Source organism: Callithrix jacchus, chromosome 11 (assembly GCF_049354715.1).
Source record: "Callithrix jacchus isolate 240 chromosome 11, calJac240_pri, whole genome shotgun sequence".
NCBI classification, from domain to species: domain Eukaryota; kingdom Metazoa; phylum Chordata; class Mammalia; order Primates; family Cebidae; genus Callithrix; species Callithrix jacchus.
Window position 1 is genome coordinate 29,021,590 of NC_133512.1, and position 25,848 is coordinate 29,047,437.

Sequence of the window (25,848 nt, forward strand, 5' to 3'; positions counted from 1 at the left end):
CTTTTCATCAGGTTTTGTGGCTTTCCTGGGGTGTTCAGTGTGTTCATAAAGTTCTCTTTGAGGCAATGAAGGTCTCTTGTTCCCTCTGGTCCTTTCCCACAAATGGGCGGCAGCTCTATTTTAGTCTGTGCCTGGGATGAGCCGGAGAACAAGGCAATGATATTACTATTTCCAGAAGGGCAGTTTGCCTTGATTCCTTCTAGGGATACAAAGGGGCTCTCACCAGCCCAGTAGTGAATTATTCAAAGAAGGATTTTTTTCTCCTGTGCAGCTGGGGAGAGAGGGGTTCAAGCAGGGCAAGGAGCTTAGAATGCCTCTCAGGGTCCTCAGTGTTCCACTGCTGAAGTTAACAACTCCTTCTTTCCACCTGCCAGGCAGGAGATAGAAACTAAGACCTGTGGACGTTGAAACTGTGTGTCCAGGTTTAGCTGTGTCTCATTTCAGAAGCCATCTCTTATTATTGATGACGAAGTTCTGAATGTTTTTACCATGAAATGTGCACCTAGAAGCAAGGCAGAAAATGAGTATAACTGTATCTGTTTTTTTTTTTCTAAACTTCAGAGAAATGTAGTCAACTGAGAGTAGCTTAAACAATAGTAACTGCTACCATATGTGAAATTTCTATGAGAGGATGTTGTTTCCATTTTAATATTATTCTCTGACACTATTTGTTTTCCTCTGGAGGAGCTGCTTGAAGCTGGACTTTAGCTATGAAATCTTTTTCCCTTCCTTGAAAATAACCAAATGGCAGGTTACAATAAGTAGGCTATGAATGTTGTTGAAGCATATAAGCAAAGAGAGATTCAGGCAAAAAACAAAAGTTTTCTCTACGTCCAATTTGATTGTGTTTTTACACATCTGGGTAATTAACCAAACATTACTTTCTCTGTAACTATTTTAACAAGTACAATGTGATCCTCACGGGATTTCCATTAGGCTGGAAAAAAAATATTGCAGACCAAGATTCAAAACTACTATTCAACTATGATGTTGAGGCCTTTTTCTCTTGTGGGAGAAATAAAAGATTGAGAGCTGAATTCTGAGATCCTTCTGATATAGGAGGAAACTTGGAAGTTTATTGCTTCTTTAAGCTCCAGCAAATACAAGCATGTACAAACACACTCTAATACCTCGGGTCATTCTTGTTGGAGGTGAGCTCGAAATATGGTCACCATGGGAAAAATTAACCAAGTAAGGGCAGTGCTGGAAATTGCAGCTTGAAGCTCCTTTAAGTATTACAAAGGAATAATAAGGGCAGCCTAAAATTCTGATGTGTTGATTGCTAACCTAGTTTGAATTCTGTTAGATGTGTTACGTTTATCTGCCTGAGTTTCTCATGTGAAGGTCACTGCCAAATCCTGAAGTAGTGTGTGTTCAAATAGTTTTTGGCCACACTTTTCCTCTTTCTTTCTATAATTGCTTTGGTATTGCTCTGAGCTTTTACGAGGCCAGAGTCTGATCCCATGTTAGAAGGTTAGTGTTAATTCACAGGCTTCAGGGGCTTCACTGACCAGCTGCTGGCCACATTGGTGAACACCATGGGGAGGTCAGAGAAGCCACAGGGCCAAGAGTTCTGGTTGTTGTTGCTGTTTTCATGATTCTGAGCAGAACTCAGAACCAAAGAAGCAATAGTTCATAGAATTACAGAATCACTGTTAGAAGCCTAGGGGACCATATAGTCCATTTCTAATCCATAGGGCAGTCACACTGAAATCCTTCCCCCCAAATATAAGGTTCTATAAAATATATACAGGAAAGAGCCAATGAGGAACAATAATATATACTTGATATATTATCTGGTTGTCTTTTGAAGTGCTTATGATGGTCAGAGAATCATTAAATGGAGAAACAAATGATTCAAGAAGAATAAATAAGCCTGATCTTGCCAAAAAAAAAAGAAATCTATCTCAACAAAGAGAGTGAAAATAATTGAAATTTATTACAATGTTTCAGTGTCTGTTTTCCATAAAAATAATTCTGTAATTGTCTACTCTGTGAAAGCCTGAGTTACTCAACCAATGGAATGATTAATGAAAAAGGCAATGACGGATTTGTCACACTGACACAAAGCAAGGAAGTGTGTGATAGTCATTAGAAAATAAAAAGAAAAAAACAGGTAAAGATGATCACTGAAGTTAGCAGATGTGGACTGAATATTGAAGAATCTCATTTTGGATCTCATTATAGTACTACTCATATGACTGTTTTGTTTTTCATAAACAATCAGCTTAGCAACCATGGAGTAGATAAACCCAAGGATGTAGTCCCACCTTGGGATACCTCAGACCCATCCCATTCCAGGACCACTGACTGAAATGCAATTAGATATGACAAAGGGGAGCTGTGGAGACAGCCAAGCAGGGCAGATTCCAGCCAGGCATGTAAATGACATGCATAGGCCCTTGTTTTCATCACTGTAAAATACAGGAAAATAACGCTTATCTTAAATCGGCTTAAAGTAGCTGAGGAAGCCTGGCTCATAGTAGATGCTCAGAAACTGAGTGGGTGTTCCTTCTTAATTCTCTGTCTAGATACGTCCCAGATACACATGATGGTCACTGGGGGAAGGTGCCATAAACGTGCAGATGTTTCAGCTTACATTTGTGTCAGAAAGGGTCAAGAGAGATGTTTTATTACCAGGTCTTATAACAAGAAAGCTGGAGTGATAATACCACTGAAAGATACGCTTTTTAGCATTTGTACCAATTTCCAATATGGAAAAAGTATTTAGAAGTAGCGCCAGGTAATTTATTTATCAAGTATGTTTTTATTTACCTACTTTGTGCTAGGCGATGTATACATTATGGAAATAGTAATCTAAGAAATGGTAAACTTTGCTCTATAGTGTTTCAGTCGAGGTTTCCATAATAGAGTTTTGAAAGAAATTGTGAGCTTTATGAGGCAACTTTTGTGCTTTATTCATTTTTATGTCTCTTCAGCTATGTAGTATAATGCCTGTATTAGTTCGTTTTCACACTGCTTTAAATATACTACCTGAGACTGGCTAATTTATAAATAAGGGGTTTAATTGACTGTTCGGCATGACTACGGAGGACTCAGGAAACTTAGAATCATGGCGGAAGGGGAAGCAGGCACCTTCTTCACAAGGCAGCGTGAGAGAGAGAGAACGCACAGGGGAAACTACCACTTTTAAAACCATCAGATCTGGTGAGAACTCACTCATTATTATGAGAACGGCATGGGAGAACCACCCCCATGAACCAGTCACCTTCCACCAGCTCCCTTCCTCAACACATAGGGATTACATTTGGAGATGAGATGTGGTTGGGAACATAGTGGCAAAGCATGTCAATGCCTTTGACAGAAGAATTGCCCAAAAAATTCATTAAATAAAGAGTATATAATAATAACATTTTTATCAGTAAAATAGGGAAATGTGCTTTTTTGTCAATTGACAGAAATTTTATTTGATAAATGTTCACTTATTGTCACTAACCAGAATGTAGCATAGTTAGGCAACAAACCAAATTTCAGACATGTAAACACACCTTTTTATTACACAAGGAAGCTAAAATGTACTTACAAGTATGAATGGATAAATTACTTTGATTTGATACTTTGCCTAAATAATAATTATTGTACAAGAGAGCTGCATCAATGAGGAGATCTTGGATAAATTACATAAATGACATTATTTTATCATTGCTTGGAAGGAGTTTAGGTTTTGGAGTTGGTCAGCTCAGGTGTAATTCTGGCTCTACAACTTAACCTCTCTGAGCCTCAGTCTCCTCATCTTGAAATGGGAATGATGCTCTCTTCAGCATATGATTTTGGTATGGATAAAATAAGAGCTCTCAGGGGTTCCCAGCCTTTAAACTACAGACCCCTGTAGAACCTTGGAGATGCCGTGAAGGGTCTGTGAACTCACGGGTTATCTACATAGTGTCTCCAATCTGTTTTAAACCTAGAGGCACTGCTGTTATTTCAGGTGTCTGTGCATTCATTTTAAGATTCGTTTATTCAACAACTATTGAGCATTAACAAATCCACAACATCAGTCATAGTGGACTCAAGTAAAACAGACAAATGTCCCTGATTCTAGTATGGGTTGAAGAGTAATAGTATATAACATGAGTAAGTAAAAGTTTGTTGGAGAGTGATAAGTATTGAGGAAATACTTAGGAAAGTAAAAATACAGGAAATTGAGGGACCTTGCCGTGTGTGTGTCTGGGAGAAGAGCATTTCAGGTGAAGGGAATAGCTAATGCAAAGGCCTGGCAGCCACATGCCTGGTATGTGCAAGGAACAGCATGGAACCCGATGGGCTGTAGAGGAATGAGGGAAAGGGTAGCAGAGTTGAGAGTAGAGAAAGGAGCAGATCATGTCAGCCCTTATGCCTTTGCTTTTGAGAAGATGGGAAGTCATTAAAGGATAAGGGCAACAGAAGGGGACCAATGACGAGGCTACTGCAGTCATCCAGGCCAGAGATGATGTGATGGAGAAGGGGTTGTGGGGAGACGCTGGACTCTGGACAGATTTTGATAGACTAAGTAGAGTTAACAAGCTTGGCTGATTGACTTTTGTGGAATGTGAGAGAAAGGAAAATATAAAGAATGGCACCGAGATTGTTGGCCTGAGCAGCAGAAGAACAGAATTAACGTGAATTGAAAGGGAGGCTGCCTCAGGGTTGGGAATGGGAGCTTCATTTTGGACATGTGAAGTTTAATATTAGACATACAAGTGGAGATGTCAAGAAGGCAACTTTTGATGGAAAAAATACAAAATGCAAAGTTATTTGAAAAATACTACTGAATCAATAGTAGTTCTTCCAGCACAGTCTAAAAATAGAACTATTACCATGTCTGTTAGGGGAAAGACATTTACAGAATATTTTGACCTTGTAAAGGACACTGTGCTAGAAAAGGTTGGAAATAGAGGTGAGTTCAAGTGAAAATTTTAGTACCCAATGAATAATATTTTCCTTTTCTTCTTCTCCTGTTCCTTTAATACATGTTGATTTCAAAATTTATGGCATCAGATTTTGAAATCTTAATTTTGAACTTGAGGTTTTTTCCTTCTAATTTTTGAATAGAGCTTTCACCTAACACATGGCAGAATTGTGTTCACTGGCCCAAGTTACTTTATTTTGGAAGAAATGTAGAATGTTCACTTATTACATGTTCACTTGTTACATTTTGTGCATTGAACCTGTGCATGTCATTTGATGCTATTTGAGACAAAAGAATTGGAAGACGGAGGTTCTTGCTACTGTGGAATCTACAAGGTGAGGTCAAGAAACAGATGGTATACCTCATGTGGAAAGATTGCTCCTTCATTGTTACTTTATTTAACTTCAGTAGATATAATTTTATTAGCATCAATTTGTGATTGGCCATTTCAACATCTGTCCTTCTCAGTCTTACGCAGGGAAATATGTGCCAGCCATTTCACACCTCATCCATTCCCTCAACCCTGTGAGGGAGCTGAAGATCAACCTGAAAGGAATTGCTATTGGAGATGGATATTTTGATCCTGAATCGGTAGGTGTCTCCTTTTTACTTTCTATTTTGTCTTTTAGGGAGATTAAATGAATTTTATCAGATGGAAGTCTCCTCTTCGAGGTCTAATTTCATAAGGGAAATTTATGACTTAAATCTCCTAACTTTTACCAAATGTTTCATCGTATCAATTTACTGTGCCAGCTTCCCTTGGCTGTCAGTGCAAATATGTGTGCGTATTGTGTTGCGTTCTGTTGCATGTGTTGTGGGATAGATGTATGTGTGCATGTAATTATCCTACTTGGGTAACCAGCACAAGATTAATTATTACAAAGGATGATTTCATCAAGTAAATGGGTTTCCTTAATGTCTTTCTCTCCCTTTGTGGCATTGATGTGTGTCTTTGTTGTCCTCAGGTTATAGGGGGCTATGCAGCGTTCCTGTACCAAGTTGGCTTGTTGGATGAGAGGCAAAAAAAATACTTCCAGAAGCAGTGCCATGAATGCATAGAACACATCAGGAGGCAGAACTGGGTTCAGGCCTTTGAAGTGAGTTCTGGGGGCCTGTGCTGCCCTTGAGCAATTAAAACCATCTGGGGAGGGGGGCAGGTCAGTAGAAACACCTTGGTGCTCAGGCATGTTTTTGTTAGAGAAGGTTTATCTGTTAATTCTGTTGGAGATTGGGAGGCAAGTTGAGTGGGCTGATAATGAAGAAAAGGTCTGTCTGTGTTTCTTTGAATTTACTTTGGCTGTATTTTAAGCCTGAGATCATCTTGGAGTGTTTATCTAACTGTGTCTTTCATTAACTGTTTTGATTTCTTTAAATGCCATGGAGGCCCTCAAGGCAGACCGTATCATATGGAAATCAGAAGAAAGGCAACCCAGGAAGTAGAGGCATATGCTTCACCATCTGCTCTAAACCATGTAAAGAGTTTTATATCCACAAACAGGGTTTCAGCTGGGAGAAATGACCAGTGTCTAACACATGTCACGTGACACACGTGTCAGGAACAAAGATTATAAAGCATAGTAATTTGAAACTTACAAAGGACCATTGGTATTTGTGCATACCTTACATTGCCCCCCTAAAATTAAACTTCAGAATCAATAATTATGTTCTTCACCCTTTTCTTTTCTTTCTTGGCTGTTTAAAAAGTAAGAATAGACTAAATATTAGGATACAGAAAGTTGATTTTTTTTTTTTTTTTTGGTCAATGTAGACAGAGCCGTGTGTAAACAATCTCCCTTAGGAGGCTTTTGCCACATTTACTACAGAGCCATCGTATTTGACATAGTAATAAATGAGGCAAGGACGGAATTTCGAGGACTTTGTTATTAGACACATTCTGTAACAGTATATCTAATGTCATTGTTAATAAAGACTGATATTAATAGTCTTAAGGGCATTGCAGATTAACCAGTTCAGATCAAAATAGGAGACATAGAACCTTGGAGAGAAGGTGGAAGGTAAGACAAAGTTACTTTTCATTTTACAAGTAGGGTGTCAGGACACCATCTGAAATCCCCCAAGGCAGTGACTGCCCTGGCCATGATCTGATAGCAGCTAGCTGTGCAAATAGTTGGAGCAAAGGGAGTCCTGAGCCATCTTTCAGAGCTCTATCAGGCTCTGTGTCAGGACACGAAATATTGCTGCAAAGGATGAATTCAAATTTTCTTGTGCAATTGCAAACACAAAGGAAGAGGGGTCTCTTGGGGACATGTAGGATCATGTTTCCATTTGCAATGATAGTCTTTTGTAGGCTTTCTGCTGCAAAAGTCAGAGGGGGAAAAGCAGTGAAACTTCAGTATTTAGAACTAATACCAATTTTTATGTGGCACGAGACCAATTTGCAAATGAGACATTTGATTTGTTTTTAAAGAAGTACGCAGGGGATAAAGCAGTGTCGAGAGCAAGAGCATTTGAGAGGCCCTGGTTTAGAAAGAAAGCAGAAGGATGACTGCTACTTAATACAGCAGGCTAAACAGCTACGGGATTAGTGAAGCTGTAGAAAAGTTCAGGTATGTTGTGCATTCAGAGATAATGAGAACATGACCGACGAAGTTAAATAGTCTCTCCCAAACCAGATACATCAGAAACTGGAACCCAAATAGGCAAAACCTTGGAAGGCTTGGAATGTCTTTCTGATCATTGGTCCAGTATCTTGAGTGATAAATTAAAACAAGATCTTTGCTTTTTCAAGAAAAACAGATAAAATGATACTTAGGACAGTAAACAACTTGTGGTTGAAATGTGTTTCAGTGACTCCAAAGGAAGACTCCAACAAATCCTGAAACCCAAGGGAATATAAACGTCAGAATTTGAAGCCTAAAATGATGAACTGTTTGATGCTCTGATCCTTTAAAACGATTTAATTACTCAAAGCTGTAACTCAGAGCTGGAGAATACTTTGGAGACAGGTCATCTACTGCCCCTATGCATTTACACACGCACACACGTGCATGTGCGTGCATGCGCGCACACACACACACTTACTGGTGGGTGGGAGAATACCGAGGCCTAGAGGATTGCAATGAAGTTCTGAAAGATACACAAATAGATTGTGGCAGGTCAAGGACTGGAATTGTTCCCCTATTCCCACCCTAGTATTTATCCTATGGTAATTTTCAGGCGTTCTATAAAAACCCTGGGATGTTTTAGATATCCTGTAAGATGTAAAATGGCTGAACCTCTGTCCAGTATTACCTCTCTTTCCATGACAATTTTCTGAATCACACAGTTCTTAATTTCACAGGTCTTGACTACCCACCTTATATTTTGACAACAATTGACTTTTTTTTTTTTTTTTTTTTTGACATGGAGTCTCTGTCACTCAGGCTGGAATGCAATGGTGCAGTCTCAGCTCACTGCGACCTCCACCTCCAGAGTTCAAGTGATTCTCCCACCTCAGCCTCCTGAGAAGCTGGGACTATAGGCACACGCCACCATACCCTGCTAATTTATTGTACTTTTAGTAGAAGTGGGTTTCACCATGTTGCCCAGGCTGGTCTCAAACTCCTGGACTCAAGTGATCCCCACCCACTTTGGCCTTCAGAAGTGCTGGGATTACAGGCATGAGCCACCGTGCCCAGCCAACAAAGGACTTTTTATAAAAGCAGTTACTCTTCAAGGTTGACTTTGTATTCCCCTTGGTGTTGAAGAGAATTTCTCACCATGAGTTCCAAACATGAAGTGTGCATTCAGAATGACCCTGGCCTACGGTGCCCCCTCTGGATGAACAAATTAGAAAAAGACACCACCTCTGGGGTGACGCAGTCCTGTGGGTTCAGGACTGGGCAAACAGGTGCCTCCATTGTATGAGGATAAGAGGTGGCCATTACTCCAGATGCAGCCCTGAGCTCGGCTCTCCAGCTTAGCAAGCAGAGCTTTGCCTGGTTCGCTGCGTCTTCTTCCCCCTTAGCCACAGGCATGGCCATGGAGTACACAAGCTGCACAACCAGATGTGGGGCCCCGTGCAATGCTAGGGGCATTCCACCCACACCGCTTTCTATGGTGATAACTCTTCTCATTCCTGGCCTCTAACCCCTTGGTAATAGGAACCTGAATAACTTAAGCTTCTTCATATTTGAAAAAGAACGTGAATACAACAGTGAGACTGTATATCAAATGTTGAAGCCTGGCCAGAAGGAATTGGCAAGGGGGAAGCATTGCAGGCTGCCCGCTGGGAGCCAGTGTGTGCATGGTTGAGTGTGCAGGCTCAGGAGTCGTGGCCTAATCATCTCACTTCTGACATTCTTAGTGGGGTATCCTCAGCAAGTTGCTTAACCTTGTGTGTCTCAGTTTTCTCACCGAGAAAATTAGGATAATAATACCTTACAAGAAACCTAAATGTGTACTTGATAATTGTTTTTAAGATGTGCTGACTTCATTTCTTGGAACCCTTCCATGAGAACTCCTTACAACTTAATACCGTCATCAACAACCCCTCCACGTCTCCAGCCTCTTCTGTGACCATTTTGTTCTCTTCATCTTCTTGCTTTGCCAGAAACCTGGCTCTCCCCTGATGATGCTGTGGTCCTTGTGGTTCTCTCTAGAGGGGACTGTTCTCTCTCTCAGGTTCCCTATACCACTTGGTTCATAGGTAGAGCAGGTGTCTCCCTTGCTCATCATTGTGACTTTCAGATCAGATCATGTTCCCTGCCTTCTCCCAAAGCTTTGCTCTTTGACTCTCATGTCCTCAGAGAGGCCCTCCCACCACTTCCAATTGTGTCTGCTAACCCCTGGTTACTTATTTGAATAGCTGAGTTCCTGCCTCCCTTTCGCTCTCTCCAGCATTATACTTGTCATAATTCCTGGTGACTACAGGATCCACATTGGTATTCCTTTTAGGACCTGGTCCTTGGTGCCTTAGCCTTCTCTTTTTCAATAATCTTGTACTCCTCCTCATTTTAGCTGCTGATTCTCATACCCTAAAAAGCCGGCAGCTGATCCACAATCACACATTCAAACATCTTTCTCCAATTACCACCTCCTGTTCTAGCTCCCTTCTGCTAATGTAGCAATCTTACAGCCCTGCAACCTCACTGCCTTTCAATTCATCGACCCTCCTGCCTCTCCACTATCTCTAACCCCCTCTAGTCTCCATTTCTCTAATTGCCTGTCTTCAACCCAGGGTCAGTCATTCCATACATTTCCAAGCTCAAACCCCTTTTGCACTTCTTCTGACGCCTTTGGCTGAACCACAACCTGGGTCAATCTGCCTCTCTGCCAGGCTGTGCTTGTCTCTGTGCAGCTGACAGTGGCTGGAGGAAAGCATGCAACCATGCTGACTGCGCTCTCCCTCAGCTGGTGACTGGGTTTTTTAATGTCAGGAGCCCAAAGATAGCTTCTACCAGCTCCAGGAACCTGTGTCTGTACTATATCCTACATTTTCTCTCCATGTCCTCTGGTGGACAGTCCATGCTCCATGTTAAGGCACCTTCCGACAAAGCTGACTCCCATAGGCAAGGCCTTTGAGCATGCCGTGTCCTCTGCCTGGAAGCTGCTTTCCCCTAGATGTCTGTGTGGCTCTCTTCCTCCCATCCAACATGTTTTTACTCAAATGCCATGTTTTGAGTGAGATCCTTTGTGACCTCCTCTCTACAGTGTCCCGTACACGCATGCACACACATGACACTTCCTACCCCTCTTTAGTTTTTTCCTTATTCCCTAACATACTCAAGAGTTTGTCACTGTCTACCATATGACATAATTTGCTTAGAAATGCTTATTTTGTGCTCTAGAATATAAGCGCCATGGGGAAGGACCATTGGTCTGTTTTGTTGATGTTCGTTTCTCCAATGCCATGACAGTGTCTAGCTCAGAGAAGATGTACAATAAGTGGGCACTGGATGAAACAATAAAGGAATGAAGAAGTTACTACATGAAAGCAGCAGAACACAGAAATGTCTGTACGTTTTTACCATGCTGATGTGTTCTTTCTCTCTTTCTCCCTCTCTCCCAACCTAGATAATGGATAAACTATTCTATGGCGTCTTTACAAGTGATCCTTCCTACTTCCAGAGTGTTACAGGATGTACTAGTTACTATAACATTTTACAGTGCACGGTAATGACAACATTTTTGAAACCATAACAATGTTTGATTAAAACTTTTGGCAAAACCAAACTTCTTTGATTTGGGAAATACTATAGATGACTTTGTACTGGACCACCATGTCCAAACTGTATTGCACGTTGTGGTCTCCTAACCCGTAGGATCTTTTTCCTCACCAGTGTTACATGTTACACACTGAGAATTTATGATGTTTCAGATAACTCAAAACAACTTCCGATTCACATGATTTTCCCCCAGTAGAGCTTGTTATAGAGGCTCTTTTGTGAAGGACACAGACTGGGATTGGAGTTCTGGGTCTCAAGTCCCAGAGCTTCAAATCTGTTTATGAGTCTCTTGAAAATGCCCACCTTCTTTGTTCTGTACTTAAGACGCCTGGAAAATCAAAACTGCCAAAGCCTTAATGAAAATATTTGCTTTGTCTTACTTTTAACTGAAGATGTTTAATGCATTTATGGCCCTTACTTCAAGCCTTCTGGAATGTTTCGCAAAGTATTCAAGTAGTTTGTTTCATAAAAGTAGGCCGAAGTTGGTATCGTTTGTTGGTCAAAACAGAAGGAGCCAAAGTAGGTGTTTGAATTGGTATAATCTTTGTCTAATGCTTATGACAATGCATTCTGTTTTGAAAATCTCCTGATTTATGAACTAGTTTGTAAATAAAGTATGAAGTTAGTTTCAGTGGAATTCGCCAATGTTGCAGTTTTGGATTTAGATCCTACCAAGAGAAAAACATATGGTAGACAAGAAACAAAACTTGTGATTACATCTTTTCTTCTCTGCAAAGTAATATATTGACAGTTAGCAAAAGCTGTTGATGAAGCACAAAGTTGTCAAACTCAAACCACCTTAACAGTTTTTTAAATACTTGTATAACTTGTTTTTTTTCAAAGCATTTACTCCTTTCTTTCAGTGTAATGATCATTACAGAGACTTGAATGCAGTTAAAAAAAAGTCTCATGTCCAACTTCTCTTCTGTCTTGTGTCCTTCATAATGTATCATCTCTTTACATTTGACATATTTTCCCCTTAAATTATAGTCAATCCAATTTCATGTGTGTATGGTTTTAATAAGCAGCAGAACACAGAAAAGAAATTCTTAGCTTTAAATCCATCATGATCCCACCCTGGCCCTTGTGTTCCATTTGACCTTCTTTCCAAAGAGCCACCAACAAAGAGGAAATTGACTTTGATAAACTCACCTCTTGTTTTCTCTATCTTTGCCTCTAGAGAAGTTGCTAATAGGAGTCACACATCGCAAAAGATTAGTTTCTGCAAAAGAAAATCCCATGTTTGCAAATCGCGTATTTGCTCTAAGAGTATCGCATCATTCAGATTTGTCATTAGTAAAAAGATTCCACCTAAATTACCTTAACACCTCCGAGAGTTAAAATTGCAAGAATGGTGACAAATTAATAGTCCCATCACATTTGTTCATGTTGGATGTTATGAGAAATTCACAGCTTTTCCCAATGTGTGGTTCCTGTCACCGATCATGTTCCCTTATGTCTTTCCAATGCCCCCTTCTGCCAGGAACCTGAGGACCAGCTTTACTATGAGAAATTTTTGTCACTCCCAGAAGTGAGACAAGCCATCCACGTGGGAAATCGGACTTTTAATGATGGAACTGTAGTTCAAAAGTACTTGCAAGAAGATGCAGTACAGTCAGTTAAGCCTTGGTTAACTGAAATCATGAATAATTATAAGGTAAGAAAGCTACTTCAGTTACTATTTTAGGAACTTTCAGATTACCAGTGTGGAGGTGATTTGTAATTTGACTCCTGCCTTTTTTTTTTTTAATGTGTTACTAACAAATAAAAACCCCTTCTTTGTTTGATTTCTTTAAATTCAAAGTTTTATACTGTTCCTTTCAATTTAACCACTTTTGGCCAGGCACAGTGGCTCACGACTGTAATCCCAGAGCTTTGGGAGGCTGAGGTGAGTGTCAAGAGTTTGAGACCAGCCTGGCCAACATGGTGAAACCCCCTCTCTCCTAAAAATACGAAAGTTAGCTGGGCATGGTGGTGTGTGCCTGTAATCCCAGCTACTTGGGAGGCTGAGGTGTGAGGATCACTTGAACCCAAAAGGCAGAGGTTGCAGTGAACCGACATCACGCCATTGTACTCCAGCGTGGGCAACAGAGCAAAGACTCCATCTCCAAAAAAAAGAATAAATAAGTAAAAATAAATAATTTAACTACTTTCCCTTAATGAAATTCCCTTTGGCACATGCAGCTTTTCATCCTTTCTTGAGAAGGGAAGAGTGGCAGAGGCAAAAAGATGACTGGCCGGTGTGAGAGCCAGGTTTCACTTATGTATTGCTTTATTATATTAACCCCAGTGACATCAGGGATAAATGAAACCAACTGGTTATTCCAAAAATGCATTTTGCCTTATATTATAGAACATTATCTTTAAGATAGGAATGCTAACCTCTTTTCAGTTTAATACATTTGTGAATAAGTACCTAATGAATTATGGACAGGTTTATAGGTGAATTTTTGATATAGCACTAATCATTCATTCATTAGTTCATTCCTAACATCTGGTCCAGGCTGGTGGCAGTATGGGTATCAGACTGAGAGTGATTGTATTCATTTACTTTACCTAACCACAGTGTTTTCAGTCTCTCCTTTGGTGCTAGGCTGTGACGTTGATATGATGCATGAGAAAGGGTCCCTGTATGTCAACTCAAGCCACTATGCTGTCTGGTTGAAATGCTCTGCCTTATTTGCTGCTGGAGGTGCCAGTGGAAAGTGAGGCCACAGAAAAGGAGCCCTGGAGGTTCAGGCAAAGAAGGCATGGGCCCTAGAACTCCCACTGGGAGGGAAGACACCAAGAGCAAGTGACATGGGGAAAGTCTTCCTGTGTTTTTTTCTTTCCTGGTACTGCACTCTCAGCTCCTCTGGTCCTTCAGGGCTGTTAACCTTTACCCGAGGGATGGTCTCTGGGGCAACTGTGAAGGATGCCTGTATTAATGTTTGGGGAGACCACCATTGAGTGATTGACTTCCTCCCTATATCCTGTTTTGGATGAACAAAAGACAGGGCAGTCAGCAGCCCATAGGATTTTTGTATGAATTAGAAAGAAGGCATCCTCTCCTCAAGATACTTTATTTCCATCTTTCAGAAATTGTCCTGATATACTGCTTTAGTTAAAACCAGAGTCTTTACTGCCATTTGCTGGCATGATTAATATACATTTCTACAATGTCTATGTTAGGGATGGTGTCTATTAATATTGTTCAGTGCACAATCTGCAATACCATCCCCCTGGCCAATGCACCTAACTAGACTGGTGTAGAATATGCCAGACCTAGAAGGCCCATTTTCAGGTCCTGCTCCTAGTACAGATGTGTAACCATTGTTGACAATAGTCTAAGACCAATGGTATGCCAAGCCTGCAAATGCATTATAAACCTGCAAAACTTGATGAAATATTTGCTTTCTAGGAAAGAAAGGGTCTAACGAGGTCAGACCAGCATTTCAACCATCCTTGTATTTGGTTTTCTTGGGAACATGGAGTGGCCTTTAGTGCTTGCTGCTTTAAGCCTTCTCAGAGTTCCTCCAGATGCTGCTTATCCTCTTCTCTGAGCTCTCAGAATGCATTGTCTCTACTCCCATACTTGTACATGACACACTCTAACATGCAGACTCTCAGTCTGATATCCATACTACCACCAGCCTGGACCAGATGTCAGGAACGAACTAATGAATGAATGATTACTGTTACATCGAAAATTCATCTATAAACCTGTCCATAATTCATTAGGTACTTACTCACAAATGTATTAAACCGAAAAGAGGTTAGCATTCATATCTTAAAGACAGTGTTCTATAATATAACATTAAGGAACAGAAAGTGGGTATTTTTGAGTGGGAAGCATATAAGGAAGTTCAATATGCATTATTTGCTCCCTTGGGAGATATATTTTCTCACTGCACAAATTTAGCCATGTGAGGATAGGGTGGGACAAACAGCCTACTTGATGACATAAACTCTCCTTGCGTTTTGATTGAGAAAGGAAAATTAGATTAGAGGTGATCCTGCATTTTGATACTTAAACATATCTGTCCCTCTTGCCCATGTAACCTAAACCTACCACTGGAAGTTCTAATAAAATCAGAATCCAGTATTTTCTAAACTTCCTTTTTTTTTTTTTTGAGAAACAGTTTCACTGTGTCTCCCAGGCTGGAGTGCAGTGGCGCAATCTTGGCTCACTGCAACTTCTGCCTCCTAGGTTCAAGCGATTCTCCTGCCTCAGCCTCCTGAGTAGCTGAAAATACAGGCACATGCCATCATACCTTGCTGATTTTTTTTTTTTTTTTTTTTTTAGTATTTTTAGTAGAGACGGAGTTTCACCATGTTGCCCAGGGTGGTTTCAAACTCCTGACCTCAGGTGATCTGCCTGCCTTGGCCTCCCAAAGTGCTTGGGATTACAGGCATAAGCCATTGTGCCCAGCATAAACTTTTCAACTAGGAATCAGTTGCCAGAAAAAGAGAAGAGTTTAATGGTACAGATCAACCATATTTCCATAAAGAAAGAGAACAAAACACGCCGTCAATCTAATGCAAACCAAAAAGTGGCTGCCACTAAAGCAGACAGCATGTTCATTCACGCAGCTGGCAAAGCCCTAAGGATAGCGATTATCTTTGGCTTGTCTGTTAATGATGTTGGACCTCAATGTATATGTAATGGAATCAGAACAACGTAGGTTGGCTTAAAACATTAGTACCATTAAAGTCGTATTTGTGTAAGACTCGGTACTAATTTGTCATAGAAAATAGCCTGCCTGTTTCTGTGCATAAGAGCATAGAGGTCTTTTTCCAGTACTAGATTGACTTTAGCTGATGTGGAGTCTCTGCTGGTTGGAGGAAGACCTTCCCGGGTTTCTGGAATTATGTTTTCATGTAGTTTCTGTATAAAAATTAGCTTCTTTGTAAGCAATGTTAGTTCCTATGTAAACTACATGAAGCATAGTCCTCTTATAATGATGTACAGGAGATCATTATAAGTCATTTTCCTTTCCGTAATTTCAGATGTTTGGTTGGTACATTGAAATATCATATTGGCAACTTCCAAAATAACTAGAATGAGGAAGAATCTGTTGGGCTGTTTGAATTCTTCATGGCTGAATGAGGTCAAAACATGATCAGGACCTTTAGGAATTAGTTGGTTAATAGACTGAGGTGATTAGGAACATGTTCTCAAGTTGCACGTGTTGAGTTTGAGTTCCGGTTGCACCACTCACTGGCTATGCTTCTTTGGGAAACAAAACGTAAACTCTCTGTGCTTTGGCTTCCTTGTCTATAAAACAGGAATAAAAACGGTATTTATGTGTGAGTTTCTATGAGGTTTAAATGAGATTATTTGTGTAAACACACTTAGAAGAGTGCCTGGTGGTTAAAAGGTGTTAGTGCAATCAAAAGTTATACAATAAACCCTGGAAAACACAAAAATAAAAAATAATTGACAGGCTTCCAGTTTCCAGTCCAGTGCGTAAGGAGCTTAGACGTCTCCACTCCATTTTAACGACAATAAAAAGCCAAACACACTGAAAATCAGTCAAAAACTCTTCTTATATTTGTCAGATAACTGAGGTCACAGGGCAAACTGTTGCTCTCGGAAATTAGAGAGAGAGGTGAATATAGGGAGTCACAGCTTAACAGAAGCAAACTCCTAAGTAGAACCTTCCGTGGAAACAGGTGCTGACACAGGAAAACTTGAACTGTAATTGGTAAATTACTAGAGGCTCCATAGGGACAAGCCTGAGAATTAAAAACACCATGGGCGGCAGTGGGGTTGGGGGGAACACTCAGGCAAAGGTCATTTGTAAATGACCTTTATTATGTTGAGGGACTTTCCTTGTATACCCAAACTGTTGAGAGTTTTTCTCAAGAAAGGATGTTGGATTTTGTTGAACACTTTTTGCGTCCGTTGAGATGATCATGTGGTTTTGTCTTGCAGTCTGTGATGTGTCATTTTGATTGACTTGCCTGTGTTAAACCAGTCTTGCATGCTAACAGTAAATCCCACGTGATCATGCTATAGAATCTTTTTGATGTATTGTTGAATTTGGTTTGCTAATATTTTATTGATAATTTTTGCATGAATGTCAGACTTACTGTCTTGCAGTTTTCTTTTTTCTTGTGATACCTTTGCCTGGCTTAGGAATCAAGATAATATTTGACAAAAAATCTATGATTAACATGCTAAGGACTTTAATGGAAAAAGTAGACAACCTGCAAGAACAGATGGATATTGAAAATAGAGAAATGGAAAGTATAAGAATCAAAAGGAACTGTTGGAGATCAAAAACACTGTAACAGAGATAAAGAATGTCTTTGGTGGCCTCACCAGTAGACTGGATGCAGCTGAGGCAAGAGTAGCATGAGGATGTGATAAATAGAAGCTTCCAAAATGGGAAAGTAAAGAGAATAAAGAATTTTAAAAATTTTGAGTATCCTTAATTATGGGATAACTACAAAAGATGTATCATACACATAATGGGAATAGCAGAACCAGAAGAAAGAGAAGGAAATGGAAGCAATATTTAAAGCACTAATGATTGTAAACTTGCCCAGATTAATGCCAAACACCAAACTGCACATCCCAGAAACTGAGAATGCGTGGAGCTGGATAAATGCTAAAACAAAATAACCAAAAAAAGGAGACAAGTCATATGGAAACTTCAAAAATATTAAATATAAAGAAAATCTCAGAAGAAGCCAAAGGGAAGCAAAACCTTACCTATGGAGAAGCAAAGGTAGGAATTACATCTAGGTTCTCCTCAGAAATCATGCCAACAAGAAGAGAATGGGGTGAAATACTTAAAGTGTTGAGAGAATAAAACCCACCAACTTAGAATTCTGCACCCTGCAAAAGTATTCCTCAAGAGTGAAAGAGAAATAGACTTTCTCAGACAGACAGGAATTAAGGGAATTTGTTGCTAGCAGACCTTCTTGGTAAGAAATGTTAAAATAGGTTTTCAAAGAGAAGAGAAGTGATACATGTCAGAAACTTACATCTATATAAAGAGAAGAAGAGCACTGGCTAATGATTAAATGAAGATGACATGATTATGTAGGAAATCCAAAAGAATCAACAGAAAACCTTGGAATTAATAAGTGATTAATCGTAGCAAGGTTGCAGGATGTAAGGTTAATGTATAAAACGGTAATCACTTTCCTATGTGCTTCCAATAAACAAGTGAAATTTGAAATAAAGCACAGGACTATTTACATTAGCACCCTCCAAAAATGAAAGACTTAGGCATAAATGCAACAAAATATGTATAAGATCTATATTAGGAAAACTATAAAATGTTGATAAAAGACATCAAAGAACAACACAAATACTTTGTGTTCATGGATAAGAAGACTCAATATTGTCAAGATGCCAGTTCTTCCCAACTTGATCCATAAATGCAATATAATCCCAGTCAAAATCTCAGTAACAGTTTTTGGATATGGAGAAATTGATTCTAAAGATTCTATGGAGAGGCAAAAGACCCAGAATAACCAACACAATATTGAACAAGAGGAATAAAGTTGGAAGATTGACATTACCCAACTTCAAGATTTACCATAAAGCTACAATAATTAAGACATTAATTATTGTAATAAGTATGGCATTGGCAAAAGAGTAGGCAAATAAATTGATGGACTAGATAGAGATCCCAGAAATATACCCACATAAATATAGTCAACTGATCTTTGACAAGTGAGCAAAGGTAATACAATGCAGTGAAGATAGTCTTACAGCAAATGGTGCTGGAACAGGTGGATATATTCACATAAAAAACAAAATAATCCAGACACAGATCTTATACTCCTCATAAAAAATGGTCTTAGCATGGATTATAGATCTAAAGATAAAACAAAAAACTGCAAGACTTGTAGACATTAACTTAGGAGAAAACCTAAAGAACCTTGGGGATGGTGTTGATGTTTTAGATACAATGTTAAAGGAACAATGCATGAAAGAAATAATTCAGAAGCTGGACATCATTAAAATTAATAACTTCTGGCTTACAGAAAACAATGTCAAGAAAAGGAAAAGATAAGCCACAGACTGGGAGAAAATATTTGCAAAAGACACATCTGATAATAGACTGTTAATTAAAATATATTTTTGAAAACTCTTATAGCTCAACAATGAGAAAATGAACGACCCAATGTAGAAATGGGCAAAACACCTAGGCACCTCACCAGTGAAAATAATGGTAAGTAAGCATATGAAAAGATGTTGGCTGGGTGCCAGTGACTCATGTCTGTAATACCAGCACTTCAGGAGGCCAGGGTGAGAGGATCACCCAGGAGTTTAAGACCAGGCTGGGCAACATAAAGAGACTCTACAAAATACAATTAAATCTCTACAAAATACAATTAATTCGCTCAATGTGGTGGTTTGCACCTCCTATAGTCCTAGCTGCATGAGAGGCTGAGGTGGGAGGATCACTTGACTCCAGGAATTCAAGGTTGTGGCAAGTCATGATTGTGCCACTGCACTCTAGCCTGGGCAACAGGGTGATATCTTGTCTCAAAAAAAAAAAAAAGATGTTCAACATCATATGTCATTAGGGTGTTAGAAATTAAAGCCATGAGACGCCACTTCCAGGACTGTTAGAACAGCCAAGATCCAAAATACCAACAACACTAAATGAATGCTTGCAAGGATGTGAAGCAATAGGAATTCTCATTCTGATGGGAATGCAAAAATGCTACAGCCACCTTGGAAGACAGTTTGAAAAATTCTTACAAAACGTAATATGTTCGTACCATACCATTCAGCAGCCATGCTCTTTGGTATTTACCCAAATGAATTGTAAGCTTGTGTTCACACAAAAATCTGCACAGGAATATTTATAACAGCTTTATTCATAATTGCCAAAACTTGGAAACAACCAAGAAGTTCTTTAGTAGGTGAATGAATAATTAAACTGTAGTCCAGACAATGAAATTTTATTCAGTGCTAAAAATGAATGAGCTGTTGAACCATTACCATGAAAAGACATGTCAAAAACTTAAATGCATATTTCTGAGTGAAAGAAGCCAATCTGAAAAGACTACATATTGTATGATCCCAACTATATGACATTCTCTAAAAGGCAAAACTATGGAGTCAGTGGTTGCCAGGGGTTGGGGCAGTGAGGGATCAATAGGCACAGCATAGAAGATTTTTAGGGCAGTGAAACCATTCTGTATGATACTACAATGGTGGATACATGACATTATGCATTTGTCAAAACCCATGGACTGTATAACAAGCAAGAGTGAGTTCTAATGTAAACTATGGACTTCAGGGTATTTGATGATGTTTCAATGTAGTTTTGTTAATGTAACATACCTCACTGTGGTGAAGGGATATTGATAGTGGAGGAGGTTGTAAGGGAGAGGGCATAAGGGGTGGATGGAAATTCTGTGCGTTCTACTCAATTTGCTATGAACCTAAAACAGCTGTGAAAAACAAAGTTTATTAATTTATATTTTTAAAGTTTATTTCCTAGTAAAGGGGATAGATACTAGTATATTTGATAAAGGGTAGATTCAATTCCTACATCCAGCAGACATATACAGTAGACTCTCTGAAGGAAAATACAAGTGAAGTACAACTGAATTCAGGATAAATTACAACAAACGTAATTGTAATGCCTTTAATAAAATAAAAGTGGATCTGAAAACATAACACCAGAAAAACAAGAGGCAGAGAACGGAATTCTGTGAGCAAGAACAATAAGGCAGGGTGGCCCTGGGAACCAGTGTCCTCGGTGCTGTAATTGGCAACTGAGCTGTGGGCCCAAGTAAAGTGAGGCTGCTGACCTGAGAGCCCAGCACCAGGGCTGGGACGTGTGGAGGGCCCAAATTGGTCCCATGTTGCTAGAAACTCTGGCAACTAGCAGAAGCAAATATACAAAACTTAGAGGTGGGGCTGGGCATGGTGCCTCATGCCTCTAATCTCAGTGCTTTCGGAGGCTGAGGCAAGCAGATCATGAGGTCAGGAGTTTGAGACCAGCCTGGCCAACATGGTGAAACCCCATGTCTATTAAAAATACAAAAATTAGCCAGGCATGGTGGTGAGTGCCTGTAATCCCTGCTACTGGGGAGACTGAGGCATGAGAATCACTTGAACTGGGAGGCAAAGATTGCAGTGAGCTGAGATCATGCCACTGCATGCCAGCCTGGGAGACAGAGCGAGACTCCATGTCAAAAAAAAAAAAAAAAGGAACACTTATAAAGAAGAAACAGAGAAGAATTGCTTGAACCCAGGCAGCAGAGGTTGCAGTGAGCCAAGATTGTACCACTGCACTCCAGTTTGGGTCATGGAGTGAGACTCTGTCTCCAAAAAATAAGTTAAAATGAAAAAAGTGTAGAGGTGTTTAGTCTATCAGATTTTTCAAAAATGTAAAAAAAGTTTAAAAAAAATTTTTAACAAAAATGTAAACTCGTAATCAAAAGTCATCTAACACAAAAGTAAATAGGCTATAGGCTGTGAATAAACAGAAATAATTATAAGAGATGAAGATAGCCAAGGCACTTTCAGATATAGGAAATATGAGATATAACTATGTCTGAAATATTTGAAGGCATAAAAATGTAATTACTAAACAAGCAATAAATGAGAAGTATTAAATATGGTGAGACAAATTTGGAAGAGAACAAATTGTAATAGTTAAATGATACAGTTGTTGAATTCAAAACTGAGTGCATGGGTTAAAGGGTAGATTAGACACTGCTGAAGATAAATTAATGAATCAGAAGGTAGAGCTGAAGAAAATACTAAAATGGAACACAGGAAGAAAAGAGAAAAAATTTTAAGGGAAGATTAAGAGACATTAAGAAGAGAATAACATATGTCTAAGTAGAGTCATAGAAGATATAAACAGAATGAAAAAAAATTTTGAAGAAACAGTGGCTGTAAATTTGTAATATCTGATAAAAGTTATGAATGCACAGACACGTGTACTGAAGCACATAGACAGTAACAGTGGGGGAGAGAAAAGAAACTCATATTTTAGCTGGTTTTAATGAAATTGAACAATAGCAAAAAGCAAAGAGAATGTTTTAAAAGGCCATCTATAAAAGGAGGAAAATCAGACTGACAGAGACTTATCAATGACAGCAATGGAAGGCATAATATATTCAAAATGCTAAAATGAGATAATCTAGAACCATATTTCAAGTAAAATGGTGAAATAAAAGTATTTTCAGATTTAACAATCATTTCAAGTGCATTTAGAGTCAACAGATTTTCACTAAAGGAGGTTCTAAAGAATATATTTTAGGAAAAATGAATTATTCCAGAATTATTACAGGAAAAAAATCTGAGATACAAGAAATACTATAGAAATTGATAGAAATGGTATTTTATCCATGTTAATTTTCTGGTTTTAGTCATTGTACAGTGGTCATGTAAATTGTAACATTGGTTAAGGCTATGTAAAGGATACACTATTAACAGATTTTGTTTGCTTTGTTTAATGACAGGATCTTGCTCTATCACCGAGGCCAGGGTGCAGTGGTGTGGTCATAGCTTACTGTCTCCAACTCCTGGGCTGAAGCTGTCTTCCAGCCTCAGCCCTCCCAAGTAGCTGGGATTACAGGCATCTGCTGGCTAATGTTAGTGGTTTGTTTCCCTTCTTTCCCCCCTTTCCCTCCCCCTTCCCTCTTCCTCTCTCTCCCTCTCCCTCCCCCACCACCCTGTTTCTCTGTTTCTTTTTCTTTCTTTCCTTTTAGAAATGGGGTTTTGTTCTATTGCCCACGCTGGTCTCAACCTCCTGGCCTCAAGCGATCCTCCCACCTCAGCCTTCCAAAGTGCAGGGATTACAGGTGTGAGCCACCGCAACCAGCCTTTTTAACAGATTTGCCGAGATATAATTTATATACCACAAAATCAGTCATTTCAAATGAACGAGTCAGTGGTTTTTGCAACTGCAATTTTATTTGCAACCATCACCACTTTCTAGTTTGAGTTTCTGAACATCTTCATCACATCTGAAAGAAAAAAAATTCCTTATCCATTAGCAATGATTTCTACTTCCTCTTCTGACCCCTGGCAACCACTAGTCTACTTTCTGTCTGTATGGATTTGCCTCTTGTGAATATTTTATATAAATAAAACTGTGTAATATGTGGCCTTTTGTTTCATTCCCTTAGTATGTCAGCATATTCATTCATTTTACTGCTAAGTAATATTCCTTTATATGGTTATACCATGTTCTGTTCATCTATTGACGGACATTTGGCGTGTTTCCACGTTTTGACTATTATGAAAATGCTGCTATGAATATTAATGTACAGTGTGTGGACATATATTTTTCATTCTCTTGGGTAGATATATACCTAAGAGTGGAATTATCGGGTCACATGTCAACTGTATATATAACATTTTCAAGAACTGCCAAACTGTTTATTGCAAAGTAGCTGGGCCATTTTACAATCCCACCAAAATGGGTGAGTTCCAGTTTCTCTACCTCCTTGTCAGCACTTGTTATTGTCTGACATTTTGATTCTAGTCATCCTAGTGATTTAAAGTGCTATCTCTTTGAACTTTGATTGGCATTCCCTAATGACAAATGATTAGCATCTCTCTATGTGCTTTTTTATTGTTCATTTTTATGTTTTCTTTTTGGAAAATGTCTATCCAAATACTTTGCCCATTAATTGTGTTGCTAATTAATTGGGTTATTTGCCTTTTATTGAGGTGTGAGAGTTCTTTATATATTCTGAATACAAGTCCCTTATCAGATATGATTTGCAAATTTTTTTTCCTATTCTCTGGGTTGTCTTTTCATTTTCCTGAAATGAAAGGAAATTTCCCGTCAAAGTCCAAAAGTTTTAATTTCGATAAAGTCCAATTTGTCTGTGGTTTTTTTTCACCACTTATGCTTTTTTTTTAAAAAAAAACAAACAATCTTAATTTTATTTCATTTTAGTTAAATTTGGGTTTAAAAATTAATACTCAAGTTGGTTATTGGAAAACATCCAAGTATTTGCAATTTGGGTGTGTGAATTTACTTGAATTTACTTTTTTTCTGACTCTATTTTATAAAATCTTTTTTTCCCATAGGTTATTAGGGTACAGGTAGTATTTGGATACATGGGTATGTTCTTTAGTGGTGAATTGTGAGATTTTGGTACACGAGCAGTATACACCAGACTCTATTTGTAGTTTTTTATCCCTTTCCCACTTCTTACCCTTCCCCCCTTCTCACCCTTCCCCCCACCCGTACCCAAAGTCCATTGTATCATTCTTATGCCTTTGTGTTCTCATTGCTTAGCTCTAATGTATGAGTGAGAACATACAATGTCTGGTTTTCCATTTCCAAGTTACTCGACTTAGAATAATAGTCTCCAGTCTCCAGGTCACAGCAAATGCTGTTAATTCATTCCTTTTTATGGCTGAGTAGTATTCCATTGTGTGTGTGTGTGTGTGTGTGTGTGTTACACACACACACACACACACACACACACATATATATATATATCACAGTTTCTTTATCCACTCATTAATTGATGGGCATTTGGGTTGGTTCTACAATTTTGCAGTTGTGAATTGTGCTGCTATAAACCTGTGTGCAAGTATCTTTTTTATATAATGACTTGTTTTCCTCTGGGCAGAAACCCAGTAGTGAAATTGCTGGATCAAATGGTAATTCTACTTTTAGTTCTTTAAAGAATCTCCACACTGTTTTCCATAGTGGCTGCACTAGTTTACGTTCTGACCAGCAATGTAGAAGTGTTCACCACATCTATGCCAACATCTACTGTTTTTTGATTTTTTGATCATGGCCATCCTTGCAGGAGTAAGGTGCTATCACGTTATGGTTTTAATTTGCATTTACCTAATCATTAATGGTGTTGAGCATTTTTTCGTTATGTTTGTTGGCCATTTGGATATTTTCTTTAGAGAATTGTCTATTAATGTCCTTAGTCTGCTTTCTGATAGGATCATTTGAGGTTTTTTGTTGTTTGTTTGTTTGACTGATTTGAGTTTGTTGTAGGTTCCCGATATTAGTCCTTTGTCAGATGCATAGATTGTGAAGATTTTCTCCAACTCTGGGAATTGTCTGTTTACTCTGCTAACTGTTCTTTTTGCCATGCAAAAACTCTTTAGTTTAATTAAGTCCCAGCTATTTATCTTTGTTTTTATTGCATTTGCTTTTGGGTTCTTGGTCGTGAAATCCTTGCCTAAGCGACTGTCTAGAAGGATTTTTCCAATGCTGTCTTCCAGAATTTTTACTGTTTCATGTCTTAGATTTAATTCCTTAATCCATCTTGAGTTGATTTTTGTATAGGGTGAGAGATGAGGATCCAGTTTCATTCTCCTACATGTGGTTGGCAATTACCCAGCACTGTTTGTTGAAAAGGGTGTCCTTTCCCCACTTTGTTTTTGTTTGCTTTGTCGAAGATCAGTTGGCTGTAAGTATTTGGGTTATTTCTGGGTTGCCTATTCTCTTCTGTTGGTCTATGTGCCTATTTTTATATGATTACCATGCTGTTTTGGAGACTATGGCCTTATAGTATAGTTTGAAATCAAGTTGTATGATGTCTCCATATTTTTTCTTTTTGCTTAGTCTTGCTTTGGCTATGTGGGCTTTTTTTTTTTTGGTGTGGGGGCGTTTATATGAATTTTAGAATTGGCTTTTCTAATTTTGCAAAGAATGATAATGGTATTTTGATGGGGATTGCATTGAATTTGTAGATTGCTTTTGGCAATATAGTCATTTCCACAATATTGATTCTACTTATCCATGAGCATGGGATGTGTTTCTATGTGTTTGTGTCATCTATGATTTCTTTCAGCAGTGTTTTGTAGTTTTT

At 38.9% G+C, this 25,848-nt stretch overlaps 1 protein-coding gene across 1 annotated transcript in view; it reads left to right on the top strand.

Moving 5' to 3' along the window:
• CPVL (carboxypeptidase vitellogenic like) overlaps positions 1-25,848 on the top strand; it is a 157,662-nt gene that overhangs the window by 65,235 nt on the left and 66,579 nt on the right. The window contains exons 8-11 of the mRNA XM_002751466.7: positions 5,378-5,500; positions 5,875-6,006; positions 10,925-11,023; positions 12,560-12,733. Coding sequence (XP_002751512.2) covers positions 5,378-5,500; positions 5,875-6,006; positions 10,925-11,023; positions 12,560-12,733 — 528 coding nt within the window. The remainder of the gene's footprint in view (positions 1-5,377; positions 5,501-5,874; positions 6,007-10,924; positions 11,024-12,559; positions 12,734-25,848) is intronic.